At 49.7% G+C, this 12703-nt stretch overlaps 1 protein-coding gene across 1 annotated transcript; it reads left to right on the forward strand.

Moving 5' to 3' along the window:
• Positions 1 to 4976: 4976 nt before the first annotated feature.
• LOC144114982 (uncharacterized) lies at positions 4977 to 11931 on the forward strand. The gene is made up of 2 exons (XM_077649076.1): positions 4977 to 5061; positions 11558 to 11931. Exons 1-2 carry the CDS (start codon positions 4977 to 4979, stop codon positions 11929 to 11931), a joined length of 459 nt encoding a protein of 152 aa, XP_077505202.1.
• Positions 11932 to 12703: the final 772 nt, after the last annotated feature.

A 12703-nucleotide genomic window follows, 5' to 3' on the forward strand; every position in this document is an offset into this window, starting at 1 on the left:
GAAATCAGCAACATTTAAGATTAAGTACTTGGAGTTTCAATCGGTTAGGTTTTTTCTGGAACGTGTATAAGGTTTCCCAGAATGCAATATTAGTGTCGTCTATAGAATCAGGTTGCGGGAAAGAACGCGAAAGTTAAAAAAAAGGGACAAGCAGTTTCAACTGAAGTTCTTCTGAAACTTAAAGGCGCATGCAGATATCTAAGCATTGCGATTTTACTGATACAAGTGCGCCATGATTCCAAATGAAGCAGGAGAAACACTCGCTAACGCTTATATGAACCCAGTATACCTTCCTGCGTTCTATAAGACAGCATAAAGGTACAGCAGTGCACAGGGTTGTTAGTGTCAGTAGCGGTTTTTGCTGACAGTTATAGGCACAGCTGTAAATCAGGGGGAAACGAGATTGTGCAGGCTCGGACACCGTCATGATATTTCATTGTGTCTTTCTAAAGCACTAACCTCTCAATTTTCGCCAGAGCTAGTCTGCAACCTTTTTTTTTTATTGGCAAGCTCTGGTATGCGATACAGATTTTGCATTGCTCTCGTGTGAACATTGAGAAGCTACACCAGATTTTTGCCGTCCTCATAGGGCTTTCGAATGGGAACGTTGCAGACGAACGAACCTGTTTCGGCGGGTAAAAGACGGGGGCTAGGGCACCTTTTTCTAAGGCAGCTGTAGAACCGTTTATTTTTTGTTTTTTTCTCGACGTCATAGACCCGTTCTTGCGCACCGTGTGTCAAGTGAGCCTGCAGCGATTGCTGCCGGAGTTTGCTGTTTCAACAGAAGAGCTCTCGGGTGAAATTTTTGGTTTCTACAAAGAGATTGTAGCAAGTGTTAGGTTTCTTTCAGCAGGTTTTCCAGCGATTATTTGTACAAAACTAAAAGGAAAAAGTTGTACCATGATCGTTGTGATATTGTTTTCCCAGAGCCCATGCACAGGGCCTTGTACAGTGGAGGCCCGGGAGGTGATGTTTTAAAATAGTGAAGAAAATGCAGGTGCCACCAGGAGTAAAGACCTTCCTTTTTAAGTTACACACCGGGACACTACCAGTTAAAATGTTTTTAGAGGGAAAGAATTTCTTTTTCCTTGGGGATAGAACTGCTTAATTTGTAAACAGCCCGAAACAATAGACCATGTTTTTTGCATTGCTGGGAAGGGGGTTATTTTTGGGATGTGTTACAAAGGACAATAAAGAAAGAGCTACCACTTGACGCGCAAAAAATTTATTTAAGCAATTTATTTAAGGAAGTTATTTAAGCACTGACAATGTGGATGGGGTACCATTTGATCTTATTATGCTTTTGGGCCTCCGCTGTATATGGCGCTCCAGAATGGCAGGCTATTATTGTGATAAAGACGCACGACCTGCCCGAATTTATCTTCGGGAACGAATGGACTGCTTTCTTGCCATCCAGAAAGCCGCTGCCGAGCCTCTCGAGTGGCTCCCGAGACTAGAGCCGCTCTGTATGTTACGTGAATTTTAATATGACGAAGCCAGACTCATTCTGGCTAACCACGACAGCGTCGTATGTACATAGTGTTTTTCTGTCGTTTTTCTGGGTTAAATGTTATGGGCCAAAGCCATGCAATAAAGAAAAGCAAAGTAGGGGGCATAGCTCAGTGGTAGAGCATTCGACTGCATGCAGTTCTAGAGGTCCACTGTTAAAACCCGGGTGCCCCCTTCGCTGTTACATTTTCTTGCTGGCAGCTTTTTTCTCTTCTTCTTTATGAGAACGAATCGCGTGGTCGCTGTCCGTGTCGGGGGCATAGCTAAGTCGATTCTACTTCCGTCCACCGAGCGTGACGGACGTGTTTCGATGGGCTCTGTCGGAGTCGGTTCAGCGGCCCAGTCGGGCCGCGGTAACAGGTTTGTTGCTCCTACTGCCGAAGATTATCAGGTTATTCTGCCCAATCTGCCATCCGGAAGCATCGCCGCCAACACCGTTTTCATGCACGGCGATCCAAAATCCCGGCCCTATCGTGTTGAAGACTACCGGGACACTTTGGCCAACCTTGGTGCGCTCCCCGACGTTTTGGCGTTAGGGGCGTATCAAATGAACCACGTGTGGGCTGTGACAATGACAACTGCTGATGCTGTTTAGAAGTTGGTTTTGGCCGTCGACGTGAAGGTAAAGGATCACCCGTGTTTGCTCATTGATCTGAATAACCGAGAGGTTCGCTTAAAGCTGAATTGGTTGCTACATGGAGTTACCGACGAAGACGTTCGCGTAGCATTGTCGCCCTACGGGAAGGTGTTGGAAGTGATCCGGGATAAGTGGCGGGCGCTGGGTGTCATTTAAAAAGAGTCGACAACTCGTACAGTTTGGCTAAAATTGCATGCCGACGTCAAAACAGACGATATCCCACATCAGCTCAAGATAGCCGGAGAGCTAACACTTGTGCCGGGCCGCACTTCCCTGTGTCTGCGCTGCAAGAGCACCGGGCACAAACGTCGCGACTGCAATGTGCCGCGCTGTAGTCGTTGTCGTAGTTTCGGCCATGTCGATGCTGATTGCGCAAAGACGTACGCCAGCGTAGCCGGACCAGTGCAGGCAAACGACATATCGGACCACCTGATGGACGAGGAAGACTCAGAGGAAACAGCAAGGACGAGCCGTAACCTGGTTACGCAAGGTGCATCGTCGAACACTAAAGGGGACACACTCATTGACGTTGGAGATAAACCCGCAGACAACCGCCGACATGAAGACGCAGAAGGCGGGAACGAGAAGAAGGAGGCAAGCACTACGGGCCACACCCCTCCTTAAGGAGGTGAAGAACAATCCGACGAACCGGCACCGATGAGCGTGATCGACAGCGACAGTATTAGTGCAGCTGCAAAGCGTCCTCACGACGTCGGCGAAAATGGGAAGGAGCTTAGTGCCGTTGCTGTGGACGAGCCGCCAGCCAAGACGACTGTTGGACAGCGTCCTTCCTTTCGGCCGCTCCCGAACACTTCGTCGGCGCGCAAGACGGCGGGAACGCCCCCTTTGCCGCCGTGAGGACCACCCTGTGCTAACGCAGTCAGGATCAAACCGCAGTTGTGAGGTAAGCGCCATGCCCACGGTTCTTTCTCCGCCTTGTTATGATGGCTATGGATGAGTCCATTCTCGTGGCAAATTTAAATGTCCGTGGGCTTGCCTCAAGGAGGAAGCAGAGTCAATTATACCGGCTGTTAAGCGACTTTGATCTTGACATTCTAGCAGTGCAGGAGACGAAAGTCGAGGGCGACGTGGAAACCGGGGGCATGGTGCAGCAATTCGTAGCGCGATACTGTGCTATTGTGAGCCATTCCGTGGGATATTCTTCAGCCTGCGCATTGTTTGTCCGACAGAGCTTCGGTGCCAAAATAGAAGCCGTTACGTCATGCACGTCAGGACGGTTTATTGTATGTGATTCCTTCTTGTAGTCATTGGAGTGGCGTGTAATCTGTTTGTATGCGCCGGCTGTTGCGGGGGAAATGTGCAGGTTTTTTGAACAGCTAAAACAGTATACCCAGTGTAGTAGGTTGGTCATTCTTACTGGTGATTTCAACAGCGTTCTTTCAGCCTGGGACAGAACTACCACCCGACCGTACAAGGATGCAAGCACCACAACCCTAAATGAGATAATAGCGGACAGTAGTTTGGCGGATCTGGCTGAATGCCTTGGTGGTGGAAGAAATACACAGCGCACCCATTTTCAGGCTTCGAGCCATGCTCGCTTGGATAGAGCATACTTAAGCCTTGATTTGATACCCTTTTGCAAAGAGTACCGAGTGAGCGCTATTTCATTTATCGATCACTGCTTAGTCAGTTTTTTAGTAGCAAGCAGGAAAGAAAGGAAAAGAAGCTTCGAGTGGCAGCTATGGAAATTGAATTCAAAATTACTGGATGATGAAAATATTATGGCGGACGTGATGACGCAAGTTGAAGCAATGAATCATATGGGTAACATGACGTGCAGAGAAAAAAGGGAGAACTTCAAGCAGACAGTTAAAATCAAAGCATTAGAGCGGGCGAGTGCTATACGCAGACAAAAAGGGGTAGATGAAAAAACGATGCGCAGAAACTTGGAAAAATTGATCAGTGAAGAATTTAGTAGGCCCGGCATGTTCATGGACGATATTCGCGCACTAACGCATAAAATAGAACAGTTCGACATCGAAAGAGACCACGGTGCTCTGGTGTGGGCGAGAGCTGAAAAGCTGATAGCGGGGGAAGTTCCGTCCAAAAGAGCGTTGGGCTCAGAAAAGTGGCACGCGCGGCGCAATCAGATAGTGGAAATTGAAGCTGGTGGAAAAGATATAGTGACACACCAGAAGATATTGAGCGCGCTTTCTTTTAGCACTACAGTGGGTTATTTGCCAACTGCTCAGTTGGCTTGATCGTTTCAAGAAGGACTTCCTTTGGTTGATGCGAAGCCTAGACGACATTACGAAGGAAATATTGGACGAAGCTATTTCAGTAGAGGGAGTGAAAAGCGCTATTGAGAGCATGTAGCCGGGGAAGTCTCCGGGTCCGAATGTTCTGACCTCAGCTTTCTATAAATGTCTAAAAGGAATAATTTCACCAGTCTTAGGTGCTGTCTACAATGTTGCATTCGATCTCAATGTACTGCCGCCTTCCTTCACATCCTTCCACACTGTTATTGTACCGAAATCAGAAGACCCCGTTGTATTGCGCAGAGTAACCTCTTACCGTACAATTTGCCTCACAAATGGAGACTAAGATAATGATGAAAATGTTGTCTAAGCGATTGCAGGCAGCTATTACCAATCTGGTGGGGCCGCATCAAACGTGCGGTATTAAAGGCGTATCTATCTTCTCAAATATACATGTAACGCGTAGTATCCTCGAATGCTGCGACGCAATGGGCACACAAGTGCCAATGATCCAAATTGATCATCAGAAAGCGTTCGATAGGGTGCCTCACGAAGTTCTGTGCATTATAGATCATGTGAATCTGGGTAGAATTATTCGATACGGTGTCGCCATGGCGTACCAGGATTGCTCGACAAGTCTAATTATCAACAAGGTGGTGGGTTCACGCATTCAAGTCAAGCGCTCGGTGCGCCAGGGTTGGCCTCTTTCGCCACTGTTGTTTTGTTTGTATATAGAGTGATTTTGTTTGAGCGTCATACAGAGCGATTGTCTGCGCGGTTTTAAACTGCATCAGTTGGAAGTCCGACTGTTGGCTTGTGCGGATGATATAGCCATGTTTTGTAATGATTCCGACAGTGTAACACAGGCCGTTAAATGTGTTAAAAGTATTTGTGCGGCCAGTGGGAGCGTGGTAAACTGGAATAAGTGCCTAGGATTCTGGCACGGAGATTGGCCGGAGGCCCCAGACACTTTTGCCAACATGAGTTCGACTGCGACTCCTGTTAAATACTTGGGAGTTCCCTTTGAGTGTTGCAAAGACAGCGAAGCCTACTGGAGGAGTGAATTGGATAAAATGAGGGAGAAAATAGATAAATGGAATGGATGAAATAGGTCAATGTACTCGAGAGCCACAATTTGCAATATTTTTTTAGTGAGCAAACTTTGGTATGTTCTCCAAGTCTTGCATTGCTCCAGGGTTCATATCCAAAAATTTTATCGGGTGTTTGCAGTGTTCGTGTGGGCATCTTCTTGGAAAAAATCAAGCCGCACCAATTTATTTCTACGAGTTGGAAATGGAGGACTCAGTTTGTCACATTTGTTTTTGAGACAGGTTGTCAATCGGTTTTTATTTCTTCGGGACGTTAAGCACCCGTTCCTACACACTGTCTGTCAACTTCGCCTCGGGAAGCACTTGCCTAATATGGTTGTCTCTGCTGGTAGTATGCCCGGTGGAGTGTATGGTTTTCTACGCTAAGTTGTGGTTTCATGTAGGTTTTTGACGGCGCGGTTTTCACTCGAATACGTGAGTGAAGTCAACCGGAAAAAACTGTATAAGGACCTTTGTAGGGTTGTTCTCCCCGTGCCTTTATATCGGTCCCTTTACAGGGAAGGTATAGGTAACAAGGTTGTGCTGTCCCGAGCTCAGTTTCGAATTTCCCGCCCAGGTGCCGGCTTCATCTGCGTACACTGGACTCCTATCTTCTCCGCTCTGTTTCTTCCTTCTCCCCGTACGCCTTCACTCTCGCCTGCGTTCTTTCTCCCTCTTAAGTGCTCCCTCTCCCGGAGTTTCATGTCAGGGGACTCGTGACTCATTCGTTGGCTCAACCGCGGTGCACGACTGTGGCAGAACCGCGTTTTTACAAGTTTGTAACTGCAAGACAAAGTTTTATATTCGTTGTGTTTGCGACCTGTTAACTATCTGAGGAGTGGCCGCAGCCCCAACGCGTGCCACGGAATCAGAACAGTAAAAACGCGATGAACGTCGAGTCGGTGTCTCACGCGCTCTTCGAAAGCACCTAGGCTTAGGCGGCTCCGCTGACTGGCTCTGCTCTTCAGAAGTTCCGTTTTCGCATCGCAGCCACGGACGGAATGGCGTCGCAAGACCGCAAGTCGCCCGCCGCTCAAGTTAGTCCGGAACAATCTCATCTCGCGTGCTGTGAGAAAATGGCAACCTCTGTGCAGTCACGGCATTCTTTGCGCTCAGCTCATTCGGAGCGTTCGACCGTCTCGACAATGCCAAGGATGCTTGCCGCCAGAGCAAGAGCGGAGGCCGCCGCGGCGCGACTACAGGCTTCGCTTACGAAGAAAGAAGCCGCGGTGAAACTGGAAAAGGCCAAACTGGAAGAACAAGAGAAAAATGCGGCTGCGTAAATCGAACGCAAGAAAGTGGAGCTGGACACTGAGTTACATGTGATGCGCTTGGAAAGAGAAGCGGTCGCCGCGGAAGCACAAGCAGAGATCCTGGAGGCTGCCGTAGATCAGCACGGCGGGGAGCATCACATCTGTCGGACTGTCTCTGAGGCATCCGAAGACCGCGCTCAACGTACCTTTGACTGCGTGCTTGACCAGGCTCACGTGCGCATCGGCCCGCGCCAGCAATCGCAGCAGCATGACGGCGGAGAGCATTGCGTCTTTCAGAACGTCGATAAAGCACCTGAAAGGGACACTGAGGAGAAATTGAAGTTGGCTTGTATCGATAGAATACCAGCTCCTGATCACAAAAACGCCGCTCTTACTGAAAACAAAGCTCTTGTAAGGTAGAAAATAGCAAGAACCAAAATACAGGTATCGCCACCACAGGCCAATCTCGCAAGTACAAGCGTGGTGACGCCATAGGACAAGAGACGCCACCTTGGAGGAATTTTCCATCCTACTTAGTTTCACAAATCTCTGAGGCCGACAAAGGTAGGTTGCGCAGATCAGTATTGAAGTAAGTTTTGTTTTAAAACTAATAGTGCACTTTTATCACACAAGGAAGGCAGGCAAAAGACAACCTGAATGTTGGAAGCAAAGAAAACGGATGCTTGGCGGCGCCACAGGCGGCCAGGAGAGTTTCGATTTGTTATGGCGCTTCGCGTCTGAGTTTTGCGTGCCCCATGGTTTTGTTTTTGACGCGCTTCGATTTACAAGCGCCGAACAGCAGAGGAACTCCAAGTGCCGCTTCAAGTGCTAGATAACCTTTGAAGGAGCCTTTTAAAGCTTGTCAGATGATCGCCACGGTCGATGAAAAGCTAGGATGGCACGATGGTCGGTGATCGTACAAGGCAGCACTTGTGTATTCGCACGCTGGCCCGGCGAAACATCCCTGGCTGTGCCGGTCAACTTCAAACTACTTAACGGAAATCGTTTATTATAGGGACGGGAGACAAGATACAAGGCAGTTCAGAAAATTGCTGATGGCCTAGCTCTGTTAGGCCAGGATATACCTAGCGAAAGCGCGGAGATTTCTGCATCAGAAGAGTGCATTCACTAGATGCGCCTTTATTGACGGCTGTAACTTGAGCCGTCGTGGCGGAGCGGCAGCGTATCCGCCTCAAACGCCGAAGGTCCTGGTTCGATTCCAAACCTCTGCACCGGACTTCTTTTGTTTTATTCAGTGAGTGGGCGGGGGGTTCAGTGGCTCCCGTGGATGCCGCCGCTGAATACGTTGGTTAGCGGTTGAGCGCAGGCTCTGTCAAGGCGCGTTTATGCCGCGGCGAGGCGCGCGCGCGCGTGACCTGCACGGCGAAGTCACGTCGGTCAAAGCGAGACCCTCTATACTCCAACTGCGGTTGACCGCCGACGCGTTCGGCGGCTTCGGCGCACTGTGACCGCATTGGCGGGGATATTGGAGCATGTATCTTATTTCGCGCCGAGTGCGCCAGCCGCCGCCGGCCCGGCCAGACTGATTTGGCTCCGCGGCGAGGTGCGCGTTATATTCAATAGCTGCGGCAGTTCGGCGGAGCTGTGCTTTTCGAGCTCGGCTATTTTAATCCATTCACAGTACATATCTGAAGGTGCATGCAAGTTGGCGAGAGAGCCAGATCCAGTGGACCCGTTGGATCTAGCGGAAGGCGTTGAAGCGTCGTGAGCCGACTTTGGTTTTAAGCCGCCGACTTTAAACGCGACCGCCCTCGAGCAGCCGTTTGTTTTTTTGTGGCAAAAAATAAATAACTTGGCCCATGCAACCGTGGGAGACCTCGACGATGCCTGCTGCGCCTTGCAACCGCTCCGTTCAAGGAATCACAATCCGTTGGCCCCAAAGCCCCGGCCAGCCTCCGATGGGCGCAACGCACCCCTCGCGACTCCCCGCACTGGGGTTATGATATTTAGTTTGCAACGGCTACTCTCTGAGGAAGGGGGAAACCATCCGCCGGCGCCTAACCTAACCGTGCTCCCTCAAAAGCATCGCACGCTCTGTGGGGCTGAGGTCGCTGAAATGCAGGCCGGAGTTTTTTGCGAGAACTACGTCGTCGGGTTCGGGAACGGGATCCATCGTAACGCTGGCAAGACGCCGGTGCAAACGTAAACGAAGCGACGGTGGCGACCCCCGATAGATGCCTTCAACGTGCGGCGGCGGTAGCTTTCATTTCGCAGCTGCTAGACCGCACCGCTAGCCGCCAGAAGTCACGCAGTCTCCGTTTACGTCACGTTTCACGTCACTCCGTTTTGTGTCGTCATAAGAGTTCTCCGTGTCGTCATAAGAGTTCTCGAGTTTGAATCGGAGCGGCGGGAAAAATTTTTCAACTTGGAATCCAAATTTCTTTGAAATAAATGCATCTTTCGCTCCCGGACAAGCGTCAACAAAGCTATGAAATTCCGAACTATCAGATATTGCTAACAAAAAAATTTTGATAGGGTTCTCCTCAGTGTCCCTTGAAGACCACGCTCCATGCACACCAAGCGCTCGCATCCAAGGGATCGCGCAGAACATTGCTCGATAGCAGGGAGATGAAGCGAACGCCCCCGAACTGACCGCCATGGCAAAGTATCTGATTCGACGCGACCTTGTGAGTACCTCGCTTACGAAATTCGACAACTTCCCTGAAAACTACCGGTCGTGGAAATCTACGTTCAAGGGAATGACACGGACTCTCGAAGTCACGGCAAGTGAAGAACTTGACCTTGTGAAATGGCTCGGTACCAAGTCGTCAAGCTATGCAAAGCGGCTGCGTTCCGTGCACGTCGACAACCCTGAGGCCGGGTTAAAGGTAGTTTGGGAAAGACTTGAGGAATGCTATGGTCGCCCGGAAATTATAGAAGAGGCCATCTTCATTAGAATTTCAAGTTTCCCGATACTGTCCGAGAAAGGCACCCAGAAACTCAGAGAGCTGGGAGACCTGCTTCTTGAAGTTTAGGCTGCAAAATATGACCCTCACCTGACTGGGCTTTCCTATCTAGACACCGCAAGAGGGGTAAACCCCATTGTAGAAAAGCTGCCCCAGCGTTTGCAAGACATGTGGATCGCGAATGGCTCGAAGTACAAACAAAATCATCAGGTCGCCTTTCCCTCTTTCTCGTTCTTTGCCAACTTTATTAGGGACCAAGCGAAAACGAGAAACGATCCTAGCTTCAAACTCAACTCCGCATGCAGCACCCCTTCAAGGCTCCGAAAAGCTGACGGATGGGCAACGAATGACAAGACGAGAAGAACGCCCATCTCAGTGCAACTGATGGAGGTGGAGGCCAGCACTGACCATCTGCCCCCAAACGCACCAAAGAAGTACGTGGCATGATACAACCAAGTATTGTCCTCTGCACAGGAAACCTCACCCCCTCCGGAAGTGCCACGCCTTCTGAGAAAAACCGCTGGATGAACGAAAATCTCTGCTGGTAAATTATGGGATATGCTTCAGGTGCTGCGCTTCCACAGACCACTTTGCAAGAAACTGCAAAACAGTTCTCAAATGTGACGATTGTGGTAGCGATAGGCATGCCACAGCACTTCATGCCGGAAATGTCAGCCATAAGTCTCCTGTAGCTCATAACGGCTCTGAAGAAGCAAGTCTAGACCAAGATTCCGCACTTGAAGTGTCATCTAAGTGTACAGAGGTCTGCAGTCAAAGCAGTGGTGGCAAATCCTGCTCTAAGGTCTGCTTGGTGAAAGTCAGTCATCCGACTAAGCCTCATAACACTGAAAAAATGTATGCCATCTTAGACGACCAGAGCAACAGGTCCCTTGCAAGAACAAAGTTCAACATTTTCGGGCTCAATGGTGACAGTTCCCCCCTACACGCTAAGGACATGTGCTGGAACTACACAGGCGACAGGAAGAAGGGCATCCGGCTTTCTTATTGCACACATTCATGGCTCCGTGAAGCTACCCTTGTCAACACTCATCGAGTGCAACGAGATGCTCAACAACAGGAACGAGATTCCAACACCGGAAGTTGCATCGCATCACCCTCATCTCAGAGCTGTATCTAAATTCATTCCTCGCTTGGACCCGGAGGCCAAGATTCTACTTCTCTTCGGGAGAGACATCCTCAGAGTACACAAGGTTCGCCAACAGCGCAACGGACCGGCTGATGCTCCATTTGCTCAGAGACTGGATCTGGAATGCGTCATTGTAGGGAATGTCTGCATAAGTCGAAGTCGCACACCGGGCTGTGTCAGCAAACTCAAAACAAACGTCCTTGAAAATGGACGTCCCTCCCTTTTCGAGCCATGTCAGAGTCATTTTCTGGTCAAGGGGAAGCTCACTGGCACGCAAGAATAGACACACTGGATCCAACCAGCTGAGCACGCGGCTAGGAAAGACAGCTATGATGATGGGATCGCTGAAACGCTGTTCCAGACAACAGAGGATCACAACAGACCTTCCCTTTCTGTTGAGGACAGGGAATTCTTGAAGCTGATGGACAACGAGTTCTCAAGGGACGAATCCAACAGTTGGGTAGCGCCTCTTCCCTTTCGTTCTCCAAGACCTTGGCTTCCGAATAACAAATGCTTGGCAGAGTCACGCCTCACTGCTGTGCAACGGACCTTGAAGAGAAAACCAGAACTGAGGGAAAAATTCGCGAGCTTCATGGACAAGATGTTCAAGAACGGCCATGCCGAGGAAGCTCCATCGGTTCGAGAAGGAGAATAATGTTGGTACCGCCCCATCTTCGGCGTTTGCCACCTACGAAAGCCCGGAGAGACACGAGTCGTGTTCGACTCCAGTGCACAGTTTAAGGGCGTGTCTCTAAAGTGTGCTGCTTATCGGTCCAGACTTGATCAACAGCCTGCTTGGAGTGCTCATCCGATTCCGAAAGGAACCCATGGCCATAACTGTGGACATTAAGCACATGTTCAACTGGTTCCTGGTACGAGACGACCACCGAAACTATCTAAGATTTCTGTGGTTCCGCAACAACGGCATCTACAGTGACGTGGTGGAGTATCGAATGAAGGTACATGTGTTTGGAAATAGCCCTTCACCTGCAGTAGCAACGTACGGGCTGCGGAGAACAGCACGAGAAGGCGAGGAAGAATTTGGCAGCGACGTCAGGCAGTTCATCGAAAGGGATTTCTATGTCGACGATGGGTTGAACTCTCTATCCAAAGACAAGGACGTCATCAGCCTAATACGCCGCACGCAATAGATGTTGGCCGCATCAAACCTTAAGCTCCACAATATAGCCTCTAACTCTCCTACAGTATTGGTAACATTTCCATAAGAAGGCCGTGCCAAGGATTCGAAGGATCTTGACTTGTGTAATGGCTCACAGCCGATCCAACGCAGTCTGACAGTTTATTGGAATTTGAAAAGGATGTCTTCACATTTACGACTCCAATTCAAGAAAAGCCATTCACTCGGCGTGGTGGCTTGTCAGTGGTGAATAGCCTGTACGATCCACTTGGGTTTCTTGCTCCAGTCATCATTCAAGGGACGTCCCTCCTCCGAGAGCTAGCCGCCGAGACATGCGACTGGGACTGCCCGCTTCCTGATTACAAGAGAGCCTCCTGGGAGACGTGGAAAGACTCCTTGCAAGTACTCGAGCAGCTGGACATACCTCGCACCTATGCCCCTGCCTCATTCACTACCGCAGAGTGCAAGGAACTGCACATATTCTCTGACGCATCACCCAAAACTGTGGCTGCAGTGGCTTACCTCAGAGTGACATATCCAGATGGTGCGTGTCATGTCGGGTTCGTCATAGGAAAGGCTAAGCTAGCACCGCATCCGGAGCACACCATCCCACGGCTTGAACTGTGCTGCGCTGTGTTGCCAGTGGAGCTAGTAGAGCTTATCAGCCGTGAAATAGATATGGAACTTGATGCTGTAAACTTCTATACTGACAGCAAAGTCGTCCTAGGCTATATACATAATGAGACGCGAAGGTTTTTTGTGTATGTCAGTAACAGGGTGGAACA

Source organism: Amblyomma americanum, chromosome 1, assembly GCF_052857255.1.
Source record: "Amblyomma americanum isolate KBUSLIRL-KWMA chromosome 1, ASM5285725v1, whole genome shotgun sequence".
Lineage (NCBI taxonomy): Eukaryota > Metazoa > Arthropoda > Arachnida > Ixodida > Ixodidae > Amblyomma > Amblyomma americanum.

What these genes read in the sequence shown, in the direction of transcription:
- LOC144114982 (XM_077649076.1), top strand. Translation starts at nt 4,977, where the DNA reads ATGGCGTACCAGGATTGCTCGACAAGTCTAATTATCAACAAGGTGGTG. An exon ending in CAAGCGCTCGGTGCGCCAGG is followed by an intron (nt 5,062 to 11,557) that starts GTTGGCCTCTTT and finishes TTATCGGTCCAG; the next exon opens with ACTTGATCAACAGCCTGCTT.